The sequence below is a fragment of the Bubalus bubalis genome, chromosome 1 (genome assembly GCF_019923935.1).
Source record: "Bubalus bubalis isolate 160015118507 breed Murrah chromosome 1, NDDB_SH_1, whole genome shotgun sequence".
In the NCBI taxonomy this organism is placed as follows: Eukaryota; Metazoa; Chordata; class Mammalia; order Artiodactyla; family Bovidae; genus Bubalus; species Bubalus bubalis.
Window position 1 is genome coordinate 45619837 of NC_059157.1, and position 23500 is coordinate 45643336.

General features: G+C 44.2%; 1 protein-coding gene across 1 annotated transcript in view; it reads right to left on the reverse strand.

The window, feature by feature from the left end:
* The window catches only part of LOC123465559 (liprin-alpha-1-like), a gene marked incomplete in the record, with an annotated part of 992590 nt that overhangs the window by 784388 nt on the left and 184702 nt on the right, over positions 1-23500 (reverse strand). The window contains 4 exon segments of the mRNA XM_045164820.1: positions 5303-5424; positions 6037-6258; positions 6470-6571; positions 8393-8557. Of these exon segments, the coding sequence (XP_045020755.1) occupies positions 5320-5424; positions 6037-6258; positions 6470-6571; positions 8393-8557 (594 nt within the window).

Below are 23500 nucleotides of genomic sequence, written 5' to 3' on the forward strand. Positions count from 1 at the left end.
AGCATCAGGGTCTTTTCCAATATGAAAATTCACATTAAAAAACTGGAAATAATTACCTCAAGCAATTTTTAAATGTAATAACAAAGTTGGCAAGTCTGTGTTTTATAAAATGAGCATCAATTTCAAGGTTTAAAAAGCTGTTTTAGGACCTACTGTATTAAAAAAAAAAAAACATGGAGAGATGACAAAAGAATGATCTATTTGAGATTGGCTCTGTGTTAGAAATTGCTGAGACTAATTGATGGGACAGTTCATGGGTATTTATTATACTACTCCATCCACTTTTGTGCATGTTTGAAATTTTCCATCATAATACATTTAAAAACAGTTTATTTTCTGTTAAAGCAGAGTCTTCTCCAGCAACACAATTCGAAAGCATCAATTCTTTTGTGCTCAGCCTTCTTTATGGTCCAACTCTCACACCCCCATACATGCCTACCGGAAAAACCATAGCTTTGACTATATGGACCTTTGTCGGCAAAGTGATGTCTCTACTTTTCAATATGCTGTCTATGTTTGTCATAGCTTTCCAAGGAGCAAGCATTTTTTAATCTCATGGCTGCAGTCACCGTCTGCAGTGATTTTTGAGCCCAAGGAAACAAAACCTGTCACAGCTTCCACAATAAGGCATTGGCATTCAAAGATTTTTAAAGCAAAACAAAAGTTGACTTTGAATTGGCTTAGTCATAAACAGCATCCTGATCTCAACAGCCTCTGAGCAGCCGTTCTGATAGTAGGGAAGTGCACCCCTGATCGGGAGATATTGAGCTCTCTGCCTAAGCGGGGAGGGCGCCTAACCGCGGCTCTCACGATGGGAGTCAGAACCACTGCCCCCTGGGAGCCCGCCTGTGAGGCTCTGCAGTCCAGGCCCAAAAACACAGGCATGGTGGGGACAGTACTGACACGTGAGGCTGGACCTGGGATCCCCACTCCATTTCCTGGATGGTCTATATTGCCGTGTGGCCAACCTTTCCGGGAAACCTCTCTCAGGACTGGGTGATGCGAGCCTGCACCATCACCCTTTTCTGACGCTCCTTCTGTTGCAGCACAACTATGGTTCTCCTCTTGCCTAGGAGCAGCCATCCTACACACACACCGTGTCTGGGCCAGCAGTTTGGCATGTGGGACTCCAGCGCCATGGTCGAGGCAAGCAGGCTCCACACCTGGGCGCCATGCCTTCAGTTTCATGGGCCCCGGGCTGGCACCCTCAGGTTTGTTTGAGGGGCAGTCGTGAGGTCCACCTGTATCCCAAGCAGCTCCCCGGACTGGCTGGTCAGAGCAACAAGCAGCCTCTTTGAACGTCGGGACGCCCTGGCCCCTGCCCACCACCTATGGGTGAACACCTCTGGCCCTGCTCCCGAGGAGGTGGGTGCCCAGATCAGCAGATGGGGCCACACACACACACACTCCGTGGCCGAGATGGGAGCGGCGGAGAAAGGCAGCGCTGGCCCCCGCCCAAGCCGCGTCTCCCGCCCAGACGCCGCCTCCCCATCAGCACAGGCACCCGCTGCAGCTCCTTGTTCTTCTCCTCCAGTTGGGCCTCCATCTGGCGCAGCCCATCCTCGATGCTGCCCTGTCTCTCTCCCGCCTGTCGGCCAAGAACAGCGTCAGCTCCGCTCGCAACGACCCTGTCCTGACGACACGCGGGCTGTGACCGCAGGGGCGGCAAGCGGGCCATGCTCTGTGCGGACCACAGGCCCCGGGTTCGCGGGCAGCAGGCAGTGGCAAGCGCGAGGCACACGTTCTACCTTCCTAAGCTGGGAAGGAAGTTCCAACTGTTTAGCCTCCTGAGTGGTAGAGCTTCTGGAAGACAAAAGGTCGGACTACAAGGCCGACCGGGGACGGACAGCAGAGATGCCAGGGGAGAGGAGAAACCAAGCCTGGAGAGGAAGATCATAGGCAGAAGGGCGCCCCCTTGCGGCTGTTAATGACCCTGCTCTGGGAGGGTCTGCAAGCACCCAATATCAGAGGCCGCCCGCGACCTTATGGCCCCTCAGGCGCTCACTGAGCTCCAAGCAACGCTCCCGGCAGCCGCGCCAGCACAGACCAGATCTGACTCTCCATGCCCAGATAGTGCCCACCGGCAGCGCAGGGCAACACCTTTCCCGCCAGAAGGACGGGGTGGCTGGCTGGCTGGCAGTGGGGATGATGCCCCCAGCAGCGCCACATCCCTGGGACGTGGCCTCTCACCCGCGGGCTCCCGGGGATGGCGAGCAGGGAGTGGGGCCCCAGGTCCGCACGTGCCCCGCTGTGACTTCTTCAACAAGTGTATAGATAGACTTAAAACTGTTCATTACAGAGCTATTCTGGCCATCTCTTAAACGAGAATGGGATTTTTCTAGGTCTCTATCCTGCTAGGATTTGAATTGCTGACTGAACTCTGAGCAGCAGTGATTTCGAGCTGAAGCGTCCTGGGGACACACAGAACAAAACTGGAGGGACATTAAGGGAGAGATGACACAGAAGCGGGGGCTGTCTGACACTTAGGGAGCGCTCCCATCTCAGACGGGCAGCACGACCCCCGCGTCTGCGCTCCTGTGTGGACTGAGCAGCACAGGCAGGGGCGTGGTGGGGCAGCAGGGGAACAGGCTCTCCCCGCGCCCGCCCCCCAGGGACCCAGAAGAGCAGCTTGGAGAGCGCGGCAACCCTCTGCACCTGCTCCGCCTCCACCTCGAGCAGCATCTCCGCCCTCCGCAGCCTCTGCTGCAGCTTCTCTACCAGCTCCAGGCGCTCCTGCAACTGGCGGTTCTTATCCTCTGTCTACAAAGGGAGAGCAGAGGATCAAAACAGGCCGAGAGGTGTAGCCACTGTCGCTTTAAGTAAGCTGAGACAAAACCTAAATGCACGTGTCTACTGGATTCGTTCTGTTTTCGAAGCTGCGTCAGGGTAAATTTTCTCTCAGTGTTCCTGGGCTTGGTCTCAGTGAGCAGAACACCTCCTGCCAGACTATTTGCTTTTCCTAAATGTTCCCCAAGGACGTCTTAAAAAAAAAAAAAAAAAAAAAAAAAAGTTCTATATTAAAGAAGATCAGTTTTCTGTAGAATCTTATTCTTATTGACAAGTTAAGGGAAGAAGGGTTCAGTACAGACCCTTTTTAAAACATCACCAGAATCATCATTTAGAGGGAACCCTACCAACCACAGATGGCCACGGGCGTGTAAGCCAAAATATGGCTTTCATCTCCTCTGAAATACAGATCTGATAAGAGTGTGCCTGGTGAAATGCCAGTCAACTAATATTTGTAAATGCATGATTATTCTTTTAACAGATCTTCTTACTCTGAAAAACTTTCAATGTAGAACATTTAGACAGATTCTTTTTTAAAAAAGAAAAAAATTAAAGTATCTATAAGCTCAGGTTCCTGAGAGGTTAGCATTTGTTTCTAAGCAGCTTTCTTACATTTTCTGTGTGCGTATGACTCTATGTACGTACACAAACAATATGATATGCTTTAAAACCCTCAGAAAACAATAGCATATGGTACATAGTATTTTCTGATCTGCCTTTTACAGCCATTATTTTGTATATCGTAATGCTCTTAATTAGCATTCCCCATCATACATTTCAATGGCTTTCTAGTATTTTATCTTTGTGGTGGGGACAATGATACACTTTGGCACACACCAGACTGACTCACTTTGTTTTGGAGAAGCCAGATTTGGTTTTCCTGGTTAAATCCTGATTATCTGAGACCACTCGGGAACAGGAGCGAGTAAGGCTCACCAAACCACAGGAAGTACAAACCCTAATCAGACCGGAGCTCTAACCCTGCCTTTTGTCACAGTGACCCCAGTTCCCAACAGGCAGCCAGCTGCCGTGAAGTTCCCTGCTGCTCTCTGCTCTTTCGGTAAAAACTCTAACAAGCCAACAGATTCACGTTCAAGTAAAACAAAAGAGTCAGGAGTGGAATTCCACAAAATGGTTAAACCAAGTCCCAAATAATTCAAACCTGTAAGTTGCAGTCACCCCCAATTTTTTAAAAATGTATTTCCTTCCAGTACAGCTGATTTACCATGATGTACATCCACATTTTTTATCACAATATTTTAGGGTCATAAGAACTTTACACTGGGACTTGATTTCCAACGTGGGAGTCACATGAAAAGATCTTTACCTTCCTTCCTCAGGAATTCACTACTATAAACGTCAGACACAGTTCATAAAGGCCATTACCTGTCGATGCCTAGAATCCTTATTTGCAATTTCATTTTCAAGTTTATCATTGACGTCGTCCTAAGCTTCAAATCAAACATAAAGTTAACGTCCTCAAAATAAAAGTCCTTGATGTGGCAGTTTTCTTGGATGTGAGCAAAAACGCGCCTACCTCAAAGGTCACATTTGCCACGATTGGCACCCATCTGTCTTAATGTTCTGTCTAGCCACTCGGTTTACCAAGCTTCTTTTCTACATAATAAACCCAAACAGCAAACAAAAAATATCCTAAACTACCCTGTTATTGCAAGAATTCCAGGAGGGAAGGTATCTGGCATGAAGTCAGGACCTCTGTCTGCTACACCATACAGGCGGGCTTGACCCAGAACAGGGAGGGACCCTCAACAGATCCAACGGGGAGCTCTGAGGCTCGTTTCCTTGAGTAAAAGTTGGAAAAGTCTCATGCAATTTCCTCAGAATTAAAGTAAGAATATTAACGAGTGGAAACAGAAGTCAAATTGTACACAACTGGGAGCAGCCTTCTCAAGCCTAGTTCTTCTAAAGCAGAGTTACACCACATGGATGAAACGCTCAAACCAGGACCAGAACTTGCTGCTGGTGCAACTCCTGTCCGCCAGTTCAAAATCCATTTCAGGTCCCTCCCTGGTCACTAAGTAACCAATGTGGGCAAAGTCCTAACATTAAAAGTGAAAGGTCTTAAAAACGCTTTTTCTAGAATTCTATACGTATTAAACTCTGACACCTAATCTCCTGTTGCCAAAGAGTATTGTGAATAGGTTATACAAACCTGTGCAAATACTTGTTTTGAGTTCTCACACAGAATTATTCACACAAAGCTACTAAACAAGTACACCTGCTGTACCACATGTTGGAGGGGTTCTCTCTGAGACGCTCTCATGGGGGAGGGGGAGCAGGGTGGGTGCTGTCTGTCTGCCCACAGAGGAGAGGTGAGGCTCACAGGTGGAGGCCGGAGCCCCCAGCACTCTTCTGTTTTCACAATGACGGCTAGGGAGTTTCTCATAAATCACGACACCCACAGACATGGTTACACAGTTTGGGCCTGAGGATCTGAGGGTGAGCAAATGCCACTCGACTTGTCTGACCACCGGTATCACTCTGTCACACATACCTTCAAGGAGCGGAACCTCAGAAAACTAGAGAAGATGGCCAGGCAGGCTGCCTCAGCAGAGCCCACACAGCATGCTCCCATCTCTCCGAGAGAACGGGCTCCACAGGTGTCACCAGACTCGCCTGAGTGAATCAGAAGGAAAATTCAGAATCATCAGGAACACATTTGACAGGCAGTTGCAGGGGGGTGGGTGGGGGGATGAACCGGGAGACTCAGGTTGACATATATACAGCACTGATACTACGCATAAAGTCAATGAGTAAGGACCTAGTGTACAGCACAGGGAAGTCTACTCAGTGCTCTGTGGTGAAGTAAATGGGCAGGAAATCTAAAAGAGAGGCAGATACGTAAATAGATAGACAGATGACTGATTCACTTTGCTGTACAGCAGAAATTGACACAGCAGTGTAAAGCAACTATATGCCAATATATGAATGAATTAATTTTTTAAAAAGGAACACACTGGGCCCCCTAGAACTTGTGGAAATGAGGAGTCCACACCCAGGCTGTAGCACAGCGCCAGGGCTGCCCTCATGTTGGTCCACTGCCAACGGACCGCCTGGACCAGGCCTCTTCTACCCCAGAGACCTCGACACAGAGGCGGGGAGGCAGCCAGTCACGGTCTCTCCAGTGCTCTGCTCTTACTCACGCAGCCATCCCAAGGCTGAGATCCCCAGGAGAACAAGGGACCCACATTCCACCTCAGGACAACAGACACAGCCGCCATCACTCACTTCGCGGACGTCCCGCTTAAGTTTCCTGTTCATGTCCTTGAACTTGAGGACGTCCTTCCTGGCTGTGTCCAGGTCCTCCTCCAGCTCTGTCACGTGGGCAGAGAAGGCTGCCAGGCGCTCCTTCATCTGGCTCTGCTCCCATGACTGCCTCTCTATAATCTCATGGAGCTTGATCACCTTAGCCAGGCCTTCCTCATGGCTTAGAGAGCCATCGGCGGGTCTCTAAGGGGGAAAGGAAGCCTTACACAGCCTGGTTTTGGGAGGGAGGGAACACAGTACTTCCGAGGTCAAAACTGCCTTTTGTGCTCTGGGAGCTCACAGGACCCTCATGGCCGCTCAGACCTACATGGTGCATTGCTGAGAGGTCCCAACAGCCCTGCATAGAATGGATGGTAAGACGAGAACCAGACAGAGAGCAAGACCAAGGACTTGCCTTTCCATTGGCACTTGGCATGTTTTCTTGCTCGTGATGTACATCAAGAACCCTGTCCATTAGTATCTTTTCCTGGTTATTCTCCTCTGTAAGAATCATCTGCTAAAACCAAAAAATTGAATCACAGTAAAGAAGTAAAGACAGCAAAACTCCACCTGGAAAAACTCAACTCTAAACTGAAAACACAACAAGAAAGGAAAATACATGGTGATGCTATCCATCCCGAATACCACCAGGTAATCAGAGTCAGATTTTGTCTTCTTCTGGACAGACAAAGGGGTACTTAAGAGATCCTGCAGCTCTAAGCCACAAGTCTAGTTTCAGTTCAGTTCAGTTCAGTTCAGTCACTCAGTCGTGTCCGACTCTTTGTGTCCCTATGAATCACAGCACACCAGGCCTCCCTGTCCATCACCAACTTCAGGAGTTCACTGAGACTCACATCCATCGAGTCAGTGATGCCATCCAGCCATCTCATCCTCTGTCATCCCCTTCTCCTCCTGCCCCCAATCCCTCCCAGCATCAGAGTCTTTTCCAATGAGTCAACTCTTCGCATGAGGTGGCCAAAGTACTGGAGTTTCAGCCTTAGCATCATTCCTTCCAAAGAAATCCCAGGGCTGATCTCCTTCAGAATGGACTGGTTGGATCTCCTTGCAGTCCAAGGGACTCTCAAGAGTCTTCTCCAACACCACAGTTCAAAAGCATCAATTCTTCAGCATTCAGCCTTCTTCACAGTCCAACTCTCACATCCATAATGACCACAGGAAAAACCATAGCCTTGACTAGATGGACCTTTGTTGGCAAAGTAATGTCTCTGCTTTTGAATATGCGATCTAGGTTGGTCATAACCTTCCTTCCAAGGAGTAAGCGTCTTTTAATTTCATAGCTGCAGTCACCATCTGCAGTGATTTTGGAGCCCCCAAAAATAAAGTTTGACACTGTTTTCCCATATATTTCCCATGAAGTGATGGGACCGGATGCCATGATCTTTGTTTCCTGAATGTTGAGCTTTAAGCCAACTTTTTCACTCTCCACTTTCACTTTCACAAGTCTAGTTTACTAGTCATTAAAATAACCTAGATGGGCGGGTCCTCAATCAGAAAGATAAATAACATCTGATGCCCACCACTACAGCCTTCATTCTTTTTTAAAATGAAAGGATTCAAATGACAAACCCTTCACTGAAACTGCACAAAGACTGATCAAACTTACCTCTTTATGTGTGGCACCTAATTCTTCTTCTAACCAACTACACCTTTCGAGTGCTACTCGTAATCGCGCTCTCAACTCAAATAAAAGAGACCGAGTCACTGTGTGTTGTATATACCTTAGTACACTTCTTAGTGTATACTCACCCTACTACATGGATACTGTAACAGAATACCTTTAATGTCTCTCATTGATCTCAAGAAAATCTGCTTGTTAACAGCTTTAAATTCTAAGTTTGAGAGAACAAAATGTTATCCGAAATTAATTCCATTACCTAGTTTTTAACTGCAAGTTGATATACAGAATATAACAAATCCTGAGACATTCATGCCAACTAATACTTTTTAACTGGGGGCTTCCCAGGTGACTCAGTGGTAAAGAATCCGCCTGCCAATGCAAGAGGGCAGGTTTGATCCCTGGGTCGGGAAGATTCCCTGGAGTAGAAGATGGCCACCCACTCCAGTATTCATGCCTGGGAAGCCCCATGAAGAGAGGAGCGTGGTGGGCTACAGTCCACAGGGTTGCAAAGATTCAGATATGACTGAGCATGTACGTAGGCAATGCTTTTTAACCATATAAAACTCTGACTTCTTACAGAAAAAAATGTATATACAAGAATTCAAGAAGCTCAAAAGTCAACTAGTTACATAAATATGTGCATCATCCACCTAACAAGGCAGCAAGTGTACAAATCCAGGATGGCCAGGTGGCTGGTACCTTCTCGTCCAGGGCCTTGTGGTGCTCAAAGAGCAATTTCAGTGCCCTGAGCACCTCCACCTCGCTGGTCATGCCGGCTGGGGACTGCGCCTGCTGCTTGCCCGCCATCATCCGGAGGGACGGCACATACCGGGAAACCAGGCACTCCAGGTGCTCCAGCAGCAGCTGCAGGGCAGGGCCAAAGGAACACCTTCAACCTCATGCTCGAATTCAGGGCCGATAACTCCTCTCAGCCTCACGCTATAGCCGGAAACATGCTAAGGCACGTCGGAATCCCGCCCGTTCAGTCTAAAGTTAGAGTGGACTTCCCTAGGGGCCCAGTAGCTAAGAGTCCACACTTCTGCAGGGGTCATGGGTTTTAATCTCTGGTCGGGGAACTAAGATCCCACACAAAGTGTAGCGTGGACAAAAATCTAAGTTAGGAGAACTCCCCCCTCAAATGTACTAAAACTACATTAGCTCTCATCATAAATTTGAAGGAAGGTATGAGAACCCCGAATTGATCCACCCTGGTCTGCTCAGTGGGAAAATGTGAAAAATGATTTGAAAATCAGACAGAGTTTAAAGACAGCACACAGAGGGAGCGGTGAACCCCGCGGGGCAAATGTCAACATGTGAGAATCCCCCTACTGACCCTGGTGTTGTTTCTTTCTGCTTTCAGCTCTTCTATTTCATCTTCTCTTTTACGAAGTTGCTCCCTACATATCTGTAGAGTTGAAAACTCCTAGAAAAGTTAAATGAGAAACTAAATGCAAACATAAATTAAAAAGAGAGCGAGACTGTGAAGACTGATGCTGTCAAGTCTCTCCAGGCTCCACACAAAGGATTTCCTTGCCCTTCCAGAGAAGAGGGGGTCCACTGACCCCAAGACCACACAGACCACCACAACTCAGACCGGCCTTCAGCCTCCACCTCGACCTGGCAGGCACGTGGCAGGGGAGAACCCGGAATCCAAGCTGGCCTTCTCAAGACCCAGGGACGTCTGATCAGCTTTCCAAAACATAAACCTAACAACAAAGTGGATAAAGAGGTTCTTAAACAACACACAGACCAATGACTTAAGCCACTGGGGAGAGTGAAGAAAAAAGGGAAGGTCTACAAGGCCACCAGGCTTTGGAGTGTTCCTCTGGGAGAAAGGCGGATGGCACCTCAGGGCCATCTGTTAGCCTGACTCTACTGAAGTCACCCAGTCATTCGATCAACTGGTTAAAATGTTAAACTGATGTTATATGTATTTTACCACAATTTGCGTGCATGCGGGGCCGTCCACGTGGTGAACTTGCTCAAACTGAACCACACGGAGTCTTTCATTCTTTTTTCTTTGCAGAAATTAAAAAATCCTGGGCTACGTATCCCCTACTACAAACTTGAGTGTTCAGCACCCAGAACAGTGCCCAGCACTTGTAAGATGCATGTAGTAGACATGTGTAGCTATGAGGGTGTATGTCATACACATATGCAGTAGGTACCCATGATTAAAATACTGGACACACTGGTCTGTGCTTTGTAACATGGGAGACATTAATGGGCTTAGCCTTTCTACTTCAAGGACTGACTCTCTAGCTCGAGCCTCATGCCCCAGAGATTCCTCCAGCCCGTATATCCTTTCTTTGGAAAAAGGGAGACGTTAAGGGGCTTAGCCTTTCTGCTTCAAGGACTGACTCGATAGCTCAGTCCCCAGTGACTCCTCCAGCCAGTGTTTCCCTTCTTGTGAGGCCCCCGCCCATCCTCCACAGAGCACCTGCACAACCTCTTAGAAGGTAAACCTGCTGAGGTCGATCCTGCCCACTAAGGCCAAAACGCCCTGGTTGACAGGGCCCACAACCATGCTAACAAAATGAAACAGAACCCCAACACTTCGCTGGGTGAGGGCCAATCTGACGGGCCCAGCCCCCGGCTGCTCTCACCTCAGGCCACTCTGCTTCCAGGACTTGGGCTGAGGCCAAGTTCTTCCTAGTCTTGGCCTTTGCCTTGGGGTTGCAGCACTGAAAAAGCGCCCACAGGCAGGCCCTTCTGCGACCCATCCTCGCGGATGGGGGCAGCCCCCCACTTGGGGGCAACCGCTGTTTCACGGTAGGATGCCTCAGCTCCCGAGCTATCACCACCAATCTCACACTACAACCACCACTATTCACACTACAACCACCGCGCTCACACACACCACTCTCACACACCACTCTCACACACACCGCTCTCACACACCACTCTCTCACACCCTGCTCTCACACTATGACCACCAGCACTGCTGTCTCAAGGAGAAATGGCACGAAGGCTCTGCCTCCAGCACGTCTCCCAGGAGCCCAGAACTGGAACCCGCTCAGTCAAAAGGGGCTCCATGGTAACAGGGGGGCTGGGCTCAGGCCCACCGTCAAGGATGCAGAGAGTGGGGAGGGGCTGCCAAAAAGACGACAGGTGAGTGTGGGGTGCAGGAGAAGGCAGGCCGTGCCCACGGCTCAGGCCCCCTGTCAAACATGACCCTGCAAGGTACTGGGTCACAGTCGAACCGACCAGTATAAACTCCTTCAGAAACAACCACCCCTGGGAATAAGCATGTTTTCTAAGTGGGCTTCTGCCCCCTCCACCCCCAAAAACAAGCCTCCAGTGAGGCTACTGAAAGGGCACCCCTGAACTCAAGGGTGTCCCCAGAACCCACCCAGCTAAGGAGGACTCACCGCGCTAGCTGCCCCTCACTCTCACCCTGAGCTCGGTCCTCCCTGTCGGACTCCCTCACTCGAGCTCAGCAAGGGCTTGACCAACCTCGCTCCAGGCCCTTAAAATGAACCCACAGTGGATACAGGGGTTTATTCAATCTGCTGCGAACTCGCCCTCTTAACTTCAACCCTGGGCTGCCAGACGACTCTGCCCTGTGGGGGCTGCACGGTGGAGGTTCAGGGGTGTCCCTGCCTCGATCCGCGACAGCCAGCACCTCCCACACCCCGCCTGAGTCTCCCACCCCTCTCCTGGCCCCACTCCCACCCTCGCAGCTCTCCACCCGCCAGGACACAGGCCACACTGCTCCTGGCTCAGCCCGGACCTCTGCTGTCACTTGAGGACCTCGGTCCCCAGGGTGCTTGGGGTCCTATATCCACCCATCTCAGCAATTACACACTCTGGGAGAGACAGAGTACAGTTTGGGGTCCCGCCTGCAGTTCACCCTGAACACGTTCTCTTTTTTTGGCTTTATCTACTGGAGTTCTCTGAGATGTGTTTTTAAAACCTCAACTGTTGCTTTCAAAAAGACTGTAAGGTCACTGTACTCAACTTTACTAATAAAATCTTCATTTTCCAACTTAAAGTGAAACTGGAGTGAAGACTAAAAACAGTCATTTTTTCAAACTGAAAAAGAAAACCCACATGTGACCATGTCACAGAATACAGGTCATGTAACCCCTCCCTCTTCAGCCTTCTCATCCACCACCAGCAGCCCATCATCTCAAGGCCTGCCTTGGGCCAGCAGGGGCAGGAGAAGAGGGCAGACTGGCTCCTCTATCTCCAGGCTGCATGGGCCGCTTGCTCCACCTCCTTCCTAAGTTCACGTGGCACTGAAACAGCCCAGGCAAGCTGGGGATTCTGATCAGAAACACAATCATGAGTACCAAGCAAGGACCCCTGGTTCTTCTTTTCCCCAGTATCAAATAAAGTTGATCAATACAATTACTGTGACTCTTACATGTGGCTTCACATGACAGAAGACCCCCAGGGTGTCTCCACTCCCAGTGACAGACGCAAGCAGCTTGTAGGTCAGCCTACCAAGAGCTAGAAAAGCTAAATACTGTTTAAAAGAGGTCCTTGCTACTGCTGCTAAGTCGCTTCAGTCATGTTCGACTCTGTGTGACCTCATACATGGCAGCCCACCAGGCTCCCCCATCTCTGGGATTCTCCAGGCAAGAACAATGGAGTGGGTTGCCATTTCCTTCTCCAATGCATGAAAGTGAAAAGTGAAAGTGAAGTCACTCAGTCGTGTTCGACTCTTAGTGACCACATGGACTGCAGCCTACCAGGCTCCTCCATCCATGGGATTTTCCAGGCAAGAGTACTGGAGTGGGGTGCCATTGCCTTCTCTGAAAAGAGGTCCTTCAGCTCAGATCAGATATGTCGTTCAGTCGTGTCCGACTCTTTGCGACCCTATGAATCGCAGCACACCAGGCCTCCCTGTCCATCACCAACTCCAGGAGTTCACTGAGACTCACGTCCATCGAGTCAGTGATGCCATCCAGCCATCTCATCCTCTGTCATCCCCTTCTCCTCCTGCCCCCAATCCCTCCCAGCATCAGAGTCTTTTCCAATGAGTCAACTCTTCACATGAGGTGGCCAAAGTACTGGAGTTTCAGCTTTAGCATCATTCCTTCCAAAGAAATCCCAGGGCTAATCTCTTTCAGAATGGACTGGTTGGATCTCCTTGCAGTCCAAGGGACTCTCAAAAGTCTTCTCCAACACCACAGTTCAAAAGCATCAATTCTTCGGCGCTCAGCCTTCTTCACAGTCCAACTCTCACATCCATACATGACCACAGGAAAAACCATAGCCTTGACTAGACGAACCTTTGTTGGCAAAGTAATGTCTCTGCTTTTGAATATGCTATCTAGGTTGGTCATAACCTTCCTTCCAAGGAGTAAGCGTCTTTTAATTTCATGGCTGCAGTCACCATCTGTAGTGATTTTGGAGCCCAGAAAAATAAAGACTGACACTATTTCCACCGTTTCCCCATCTATTTCCCAAGAAGTGGTGGGACCGGATGCCATGATCTTCATTTTCTGAATGTTGAGCTTTAAGCCAACTTTTTCTCTCCACTTTCACTTTCATCAAGAGGCTTTTGAGATCCTCTTCACTTTCTGCCATAAGGGTGGTGTCATCTGCATATCTGAGGTTATTGATATTTCTCCCAGCAATCTTGATTCCAGCTTGTGTTTCTTCCAGTCCAGCATTTCTCATGATGTAGTCTGCATATAAGTTAAATAAACAGGGTGACAATATACAGCCTTGACGAACTCCTTTTCCTATTTGGAAACAGTCTGTTGTTCCATGTCCAGTTCTAACTGTTGCTTCCTGACCTGCATACAAATTTCTCAAGAGGCAGATCAGGTGGTCTGGTATTCCCATCTCTTTCAGAATTTTCCACAGTTTATTGTGATCCACACAGTCAAAGGCTTTAGCCGCAATCCAAGATTTCAAACAAAAGGGAAGCCCAATGAGGGAGCTGGAAACTGAGAGGGCCGCTCCTTCCCTCGGGGCATCTGAGCAAAGCTGACTCTGCGAAGAAAAGGCAGGGAAAAAGTCAAGCAGAGGGGGCTGTATAACACAGCTCTGGAGGGTTCCTTGGGCTGTGGAGACAAAAAATCGAGCGCAGGCCTGACGAGTCAGTCCGGATGTCAGAAAACATCCCCAACACTCTGCCCAAACCAGCTGAGCACTGAGTATCAGTCACCTCGTGGTGCTCAGGAGACAGACAGTGGGCTTCAGGACCTGCTGAGAATGGGGGGCCCTGGAAGGCACCCCCGGCTTCAGAGCGAGATGCTGGAAAGCTCCCTGGTGTCAGGGAAGAAGGTGGGTGAAGGCTGCTGAGACTGAGCTTACAAGGACCCCCCAGCCTCAAGTCCCTCAGGCCCTGAGTGAACAGACAGCTCTGTCCCCACTGGAGTTCTGCGTCAGAGGAAACTCTGGAGAAGGCAGCATCACTCAGAACCTCTAGGGTTTTCCAAACATAGTGTCCAACATGCAACCAAAAAAGCAAAAGAGGGTGTAACAACAAACAGGACCAAGAGAAAAAGAACTGAACCAGATCCAGAGGTATCAGATGTATATCAGCATATCAGAGGTATGCTACAGGTATCAGATGCAAACGTCACCTGTTCAAAAATATACTTGACAAAAGGAAAAATTTCTGAGAATCAAAACCGACTCTAGAACTTTACAATAACAGTGATTGAATTTAAGAACTCAGTCTGTGGGCTTAACATGAGATTGGATGCAGCTGAAGAGAGAATCAGTGAACTGAAGGATGGATCGGTTAAAACATATATATAAGAGGGGAAAAGTATAGAATATATTGAAGGAGTCTGTTGTTAAACTACGTTGTTAAAAACTATAAATGGGGACCCTCATGGTGGAGAAAAGACAGAAAGGGGAATAAGAAATGCCTCCAGGGGTTGAAACTAAAGAGCCTCTTAATGAAAGTGAAAGGGGAGAGTGAAAAAGCTGGCATAAAACTCAACATTCAAAAAATGAAGATCATGGCATCCGGCCCCATCACTTCATGGCAAATAAATGGGAAAACAATGCAAACAGTGACAAGCTTTATTTTCTTGGGCTCCGAAATTACTGCAGATGGTGAAGTTAAAAGATGCTTGCTTCTTGGAAGGAAACCTATGACAAACCTATACAGCATATTAAAAAGCAGAGACATTACTTTGCCAACAAAGGTTCATTTAGTCAAAGCTATGGTTTTTCCAGTAGTCATGTATGGATGTGAGAGTTGGCCCATGAAGAAGGCTGAACGCCAAAGAATCAATGCTTCTGAACTGGGGAGTTGGAGAAGACTCTTGAGAGCCCCATGGACTACTAGGAGATCCAATCAGTCAATCCTAATGCAAATCAATCCTGAATATTCATTGGAAAGACTGATGCTGAAGCTCCAATACTTTGGCCACCTGATGCGAAGGACTGACTCATTGGAAAAGAACCTGATGATGGGGAAGACTGAAGGCAGGAGGAGAAGGGGACGACAGAGGACGAGCTGGTTGGATGGCATCACCGACTCAATGGACATGAGCTTGAGCAAGCTCCAGGAGTTGTGATGGACAGGGAAGCCTGGCGTGCTGCAGTCCATGGGGTTGCAACAGGTCAGACACGGAGTGACTGAACTGACTGACAAGGGACAGTGGCAAGAGATAGTTCAAGAATCAGACCATTGACTCAAAAATGAAAACCACACATTGGTTTCAGCAGCTCTGCGGGTGCCTAAGGCAAGAAGAAAATGTTCATGTGCTCAGAGGGAAAAAAGTGTGGCTTTTAATGGCACAACAACACTGAGAGCTGACTTTCCAAGAACAAGGAAGTCAGAAGAGAATGGACTGGCATCTGTAAAATGCTGAAAAACAAATAACCACCAACCTGGAATTCTATACCCAACAAAAACACTCTTCAAAAGTGAAAACAAAATAGAGATTTTTAGGACAAATGGAAATGAGACAACTTATCACCCACAGACATTAACTAAAAAAAATATTAAGGCAGTGCTTTGGGAAATAGAAAAGTAGTTTCTGACGGAAATATAAAAAACAAGTAAAGATCAACAATGAGGTAACTCTGAGGGTAAATATTAACTCTACAAAACAATGATGTTAATGCCAAAAATATATCTAACAATTTAAAGTATAACAGTGACAAGGTGGAAACAGTCGTGTCGGGGAGGCAGTAAAAGTACTAAGTTAGACTTGAATGTAAAACACACACTGTGTCTGCAAATGTGCACCCAACAACCTGGCAGAGGAGCACAGAACTAGAGAAACACTTCATACTTCTAAAAGAAGGCAAGAGAGAAGAACACAGACTAGTTGGGACAAACAGAAAACACACAGCAACATGGTGTCTACACACTGAAATATCAACATTATAAACAGAGCCAATACTCTCATTAAAAGATAAAGTGTCCAACTGATTACAATGAAAACTATACACTATTCACAGAGGTACATGTTAAGATGGAAGGTATTTTAGACAGGTGAAAGTAAAAGATATCCAGGCCAACAAGGACAGAAAACTGACATGGCAAATACCACTGTCAAATAGTGTCTAAAGAAAGAAGCATTACTAGCAATAAAAAGGAGCATCTCATACTGATACAAGTTCAGTCTAGCAAGAAGATGAGGATTCTAAATTTGAATGTACCTAATAACATAACCTCAAAATATCAATATATAAAAACTGACAAATAGAAAAGGAGTAACAGCCAAGTTCATAATCCCAGTGGGAGATGTTAAAGACACATCTCTCGTGGAACTGGGCCCCCTGGTACGCAGTCACCTGCAGCCATGAAGTACCTGAAATGTGGCTGCTCTACATGAGATGTGCTGCAAGCCTGAAACACACACTGGATTTTAAAGACTTAGCATGAAAAAAAGAACATGAAATATTTCATTAGGTTTTATCATGTTGATTACACATTGAAATGATAATATTTTGGGTGTGTTAAAATAAAATATATTACAGGTAATTTCACCTACTTCTGCTTTTACTCAATATGGATTTATAACAGTAGCCCAAAAAGACGAAGACAGGGCTCTTTGATAGTGAAGGACAGGGAAGCCTGGCGTGCTGCAGTTCATGCATCACAAAGAGTCGGACACGACTTATCGAATGACCACCTCCACCACCACCAGCTGATCTGAGTTAAGACTGAAACGGAACTCATGGCTTAGGCTATTTAGTCTGTTTAGCACAGGTCAAAATGACTTGTATATTTTATCTCTCCAAAAGTGCCCCTTGATAGCATTTTACAGCCTGTACATAATAATATGAATACTTAGAAGCCCCTAAATAAATAGAAGGAAATACTTTAAAAGGAAAAAAAAAAAAAAAAAAAAACTAAGTACCTGGAAAATTACTGTTATTTAAATAATACATAAGATGAAACATATTCTAGGAATAAACTTGACTGATTTTAAACTGTAAAATAAACACTATTCTGAAAACTCAAGCTATATTTCACGACCAACTCTTTTCAGGCATTAAATATTACTTTCTCAAGAATTATTTAACACATTTTTTAAAAAGTGTTCTTGCAAAAAATAGTTGGTGTAAAGCATTTTAAAATCCAAGCAGTGAATTCCAGTTTTCAGCAAGGTCATTCATTTTAAATATTTTAAAATATTTTACACAAGCCCACTTTTCTTCAAATCAGGGACTTAAATACATGCAATTTACTTTAAACCCAACTGGGTATCTGGAAACAATGTGATCAACTACCTGAAACATTTTTCAAATGTTTGAAAGTTTCATTAATATGAGGAATGACTACAAAGAAACCACACTGATATTCACGTGAACATATATTCAAATATTACATTCTCCAAGACACCTGAGGAGGCTACCTCAAGGATAACATCATTGCTTAATACATTTTAAAAACCTCTCATTAAGAATTATCATCAAAAGTTGACAAGCATTCTTTTAGGCATGCTCAGTAACAGTAAATCTTCTTCAGTTATGTATGGATATCACTTCAAATAGGAATTCAATAGCTCTAGTGCTCAGTTTACAAGTCTGTATAAATTCCTCTGAAGTAAAATCCTGAATGAAAACTAATATTAAAATTCTAGTGTTTGAGCTTCATTAATATGAGGTACCCAGAGCAGTCATAAAGTAGAATTCATAAAGTAGAACAATGGTTGCCAAAGGCCAAGAGACAGGGAGGAATGGAGAACTGCAGAATTTCAGTTTGGAAAGATGAAATTTCTCTCTCTCTACTTCAAAGATACCATGACAGAAGATTTTTACAGGATGAAATACTGACTCTTTCAAAGAGCAGACAGTCCCTGCTGCTGCTGCTGCTAAGTCGCTTCAGTTGTGTCTGACTCTGTGCGACCCCAGAGACGGCAGCCCACCAGGCTCCCCCGTCCCTGGGATTCTCCAGGCAAGAACACCGGAGTGGGCTGCCATTTCCTTCTCCAATGCATGAAAGTGAAAAGTGAAAGTGAAGTTGCTCAGGCGTGACCGACTCTTAGTGACCCCATGGACTGCAGCCTACCAAGCTCCTCCATCCACAGGACCTTCCAGGCAAGAGCACTGGAGTGGGGTGCCACTGCCTTCTCTGAGACAGTCCCTATTCATTGTAAAAACTGTTTCAAAGAACACAAGGAAAAGACCTCACTTTATGAAGCTATTACATCCTTGACACCAAAAAGGAAGTATTTGATATCAATTTTGTACCTGTATTTTCTTTATAATTTTTGCGACTTTGTTTTTGTTTGTTTTTTTCTTCTCTCTTTCTTTTTCTTTTTTTTAACATTGTATTTTTGAAATTCCAAACTCTACTCTAGATTTTTAACTTTTGCTTTTTGGTATTAGTTATCAATTTTGTACCTATATTTTCTTTATAATTTTCACGACCTTGTTTGTTTTTGTTTGTTCGTTTTTTCTGTCTTTTCCTTCTTCTTTTCTTTAACATCGTATTTTTGAAATTCCAAACTCTACTCTAGATTTTTAATTTTTGCTTTTATGTATTTGTTACCAATTTTGTACCTTTAAGAACCCAATCTTTGGTACCCATTTTTCACTAGGGAGCGAGATTACTGGCTTGACTGCTCTCTCTCCCTTTGGACTCTCCTTTTTCTCCACCAGGACGCCTGTGTCTCCTCCCTAACCCCTCTCTACTCTACCCAACTCTGTGAATTTCTGTGTGTTCCAGAAGGTGGAGAACACTTAGGGAACTGATTACTGGCTGGATCTGTCTCCCTCCTTTTCATTCCCCCCTTTTATCCTTCTGGCCACCTCTGTCTCCTTTCTCCTTCTTCTCTTCTCTGTATAACTCCGTGAACATCTCTGAGCGGTCCAGTTGTGGAGTGCACATAAGGAAGTGATTACTGGCTAGCCCACTCTCTCCACTATTGATTCCACCTCATCTCATTCGGGTCACCTCTAACTCCCTCCTCCCTCTTCTCTTCTCCATGTAACTCTGTGAACCTCTCTGGGTGACCCTCATGGTAGAGAAACTTTTCATCTTTAACATAGATGTTTTATCAGTGGTGCTGTATAGAAGGAGAAGTTTTGAAACTACTGTAAAAATAAGACTGATAACTGGAAGCAGGAGGCTTAAGTCCAAACCCTGACTCCAGGGAACTCCTGACTCCAAGGAACATTAATTGACAGGAGCTCATGAAACGCCTCCATACCTACACTGAAACCAAGCACCACACAAGGGCCAACAAGTTCCAGGGCAAGACATACCAAGCAAATTCTCCAGCAACAAAGGAACACAGCCCTGAGCTTCAAGATACAGGCTGCCCAAAGTCACCCCAAAACCATAGACATCTCATAACTCATTACTGGACACTTCATTGCACTCCAGAGAGAAGAAATACAGCTCCACCCACCAGAACACCAACACAAGCTTCCTTAACCAGGAAACCTTGACAAGCCAAATGAGGTGGATGAAACTGGAGCCTATTATACAGAGTGAAGTAAGCCAGAAAGAAAAACACCAATACAGTATACTAACGCATATATATGGAATTTAGAAAGATGGTAACAATAACCCTGTGTACAAGACAGCAAAAGAGACACTGATGTATAGAACAGTCTTATGGACTCTGTTGGAGAGGGAGAGGGTGGGAAGATTTGGGAGAATGGCATTGAAACATGTATAATATCATGTATGAAACAAGTTGCCAGTCCAGGCTCGATGCACGATACTGGATGCTTGGGGCTGGTGCACTTGGACGACCCAGAGGGATGGTATGGGGAGGGAGGAGGGAGGAGGGTTCAGGATGGGGAACACATGTATACCTGTGGTGGATTCATTTCGATATTTGGCAAAACTAATACAATTTTGTAAAGTTTAAAAATAAAATAAAATTTTTAAAAATATAAAAAAAAAGAAAAGAAAAACTATTAATATCACAGTCTATATTTCTCATGAGTATAGACACAAAAATCTTAAATAAAACATAAGAACTGGAATGTAAGATATGAACTTGGCCTTGCCTGCAGCAACAGGATTTCTACAAAGAATACATAAGAGAATTTACACACAATTAGAGCTAGCAGAAGAGTTCAGCAGGGATGCTCAATATAAGGTCAATATATAAAAATCAGTGGCATTCTTGGAGACCAGCAATAACCAACTGAAAAATGTAACAGAGAAAAGATCTCATTCACAACTCAAACAAACACTGTAAAGTACCTAGGAACAAATTAATGAATACATACATAAAGAAACAAAGATTCTAAAACTCAGTATCACAAAGATAGAAATTTTCCCTGGATTCATTTAAAACCTAAAACAATTTCAACAAAATACAAACTGTTTCTCATGAAGAAATTATTCTAAAATTCAAACAGAAGAGTGCCAGGAACAGTTAAAATAATTTTGAAGAAGCATAAGGTAGAGGAAATGTGGTATTGAAACAAGGTTGTTCAAACAGAGCAGTAAATAAGACAGCCTAAAAATGGAACTTGTATATTACAGCACTGCATTACTATTCAGATGGTCTATTTGATAAATGGTGCAAAAAGCACCATTCATATGAAAAACTAAAATTGTTACTCATAACATAGATAAAAATGAATTTCAAGAGATTAGAGCCGTGAATTTAAAAATCAAATTTAAAAAACTGCTGGAAAAACACGGCAGACCATTTTTATGATTTTTAGAGGTAGGGAGGCATTTCTTAAAACACAAAAGGCAACGAAAACACAAAGTGAAAAGACAAGCTAGAGAGCAGGATACGATATCTGCAATGCAAGTAACTGAGGAAGAATTAAAACAAGAATAACAACAAAAGGCAAATAACCTGACAGAGCAGAAGACAAAGGCAACAAACAGGCAAATCACAGAAGAGAAACCCCAAACAGCCAGTAAACATATGAAAACACCGAGGCACAAGGGAAATAAAAATAAACATCAAGACAGGCTTGAGATATTGTTTCAAAGGTTGACAAAAACTTAAAAGCCTGAGAACACCAAGATGGGGCGAAATGGGGAATTCCAACTCTATACTGCCAGTGTCAATTAAAATAACCACTTGAGTTGAAGATGCCTATATGTTAAAATGCCATAACTACACTTTTGGGTATACACCCCATGAACATTCTTGGTCATGTACAAGGAAGATAGGTATTACAATAGTAAAACACTTGGAACTCTAAGTCCATCAGCAAAATAATGAGTAAATGAATTAAAGTATATTTGTCCATTAAATCTCTCTACTGCAGTTAAAATGAACAAGTTAGTGGTACACATACTGTCATGTATATTCTCAATAACTTAACATGGCATTTGCTAAAGTTTGGTACTGAATGGTTTAAAAAAAAGTTTATGTATGTATGTCTGTGTGTAAATAACAGTTAACAGCAGCAACAAAAAATGAAAAAATGAGTAACAGAACATTCAAGCGCTTATTATACAGAAGGCACTCTTCTAACTGCATGTAGATGCCTAAAAACAGTCCTAGGAGACAGATTCGACTACTATTTCTATCTAACACGATTACTCTTTTATTACTATGAGATTCCATTACTCATTCTACAGATGAGGAATTGAAGTGGAAAGAGGTGAAGTTGATCTAAAGCTATAAAACTAGTAAATAGTAAGAGTGAGATATGAAGCCAGGATTCCTGACCCAGACTTTATACATTAATAACTACGTTAGTTATTATACCATTTTCTATTCTTTTTAAGATGTTGGAAATCCAACATTATTTCTGTAAGTTGGAAATAAAAAACACTTATAGAACCTATAACTGTAAAGAAATGAATACACACACAGGTTTTTATATAGCTCAAACTGGTTCTAAAGATGCTAAAAGATTCTTAGGAATGTTTTGAAAATAGTGGCGTCCCAACTACTGTAATTTACTAATTTACATGTTTGAGGTCTGGTATTTTTCAGATCATTATTTCAGAGCCAAACATTATTTTTTTTTATAGTCCTAAGATAATATATATTTGGAATTCTAGAAACCTAACATGGAGAAGCACATGATGTAATTCAATCATCTCTTTCTCTCTCATTAGAGGCAAAATTTGATTACTTAGCTTCAGGACTGAAAACTCATATTAAGAGTTTTTAATAAGCAATACTATCAAGAAATGTAATAAGATTTCAATTATTCATTTTTTCTGGTCTCTCAATTATAGGTTGGTTTTTTTAAAAGCCAGTAGCTAATATTTATAATATTATATTATATATAAATTATAATAATAATTAAAATGTAATTTTGTGTAGAATTATTTATACCACAAAATAAAAAAGGAAATGGCATTTTCAGTCATCAAGTATTTACAAGAATTGACTATGTGCTAATCACGCACTCCTTGTTTCCAGTAAAACTGGAACGTTTCTTAAAAATGTCTTTTCTTCTCAATCTACACATTCCCATTCTCAATGCCATCATCTACTAACCTATAGAACATGCTTTGAAAAAATACGAAAAAGATGTTCTTGCGTTTAAAGAGTTCAGTATTAGGGGAAAGAGACAAGTAAACAGAAGTTATCTATAATGCATAAGTACTGTAATGAAGTGAGCAAGTCACTTAACATTTCTAAGCCTCAAATGAGATGGTTGTTTAAGAACTCTAAATTACAGAGGGAATTTGAATAAACCATCTCCAAGGTCCTCTCTAGATCTAAAATTCTATGATTATTAAATCTCTCTAAATTAAAAGGTAAATCACAAAATATTCAGTATGCAAAAAAGAAAAACTAAGACCAACTAAAAGATGAAACTTTGTACAAATGCATTCTAATTTTTTTCAAAACTGTTAAAACTCCCGTTCTAAGTATCAGTAAAATTTCCACAGACACTGTCTTTTAATCAACATCTTCCCCTCAAACCTGCAGACTTCTAAGTAATCCACAAGCAACTATTTTGTGATAAAAGAAGTAAAGTGCATAAATGCCCATGGCTTGGACTCACAAAAGTGATCTTTTAAAAGGAAGATGTTAACAGAAACCTGTGTATGACATTCTTACTACAATAAATTTGTTCATTAACTTCACTTCAAAATTTTAATGTTCAGGTTTTTCATGAAGAGTTAAAAAAAAAAAAAAAAAAAAAAACCAGCTAAGATTAGCTCTTTTCACTGTTAAATATTTTGAAATTTAGAACAAGGTTTCCCTTACCTGATATGGACATGGAATGTGATATTCTCTGCAGTGTTCTTGTATCCACGTTGCTTCCCAGATGCCGCGGTAAGCTTACTCATAAAAGTAGCATCCAATTACAACCATGAGTGGTACGAGAAACAGAGTGCTGAAAACACCAATCCGGATCATAAACTTCACCAGTTAATCCTGGTTCTCCTTTTCTAATGGAATCTCAACTCACACTGTGTTTAGGGATATAATGCTGGCTAAAAGGAGTGAAACCCCAACTACCACATACAGGCAG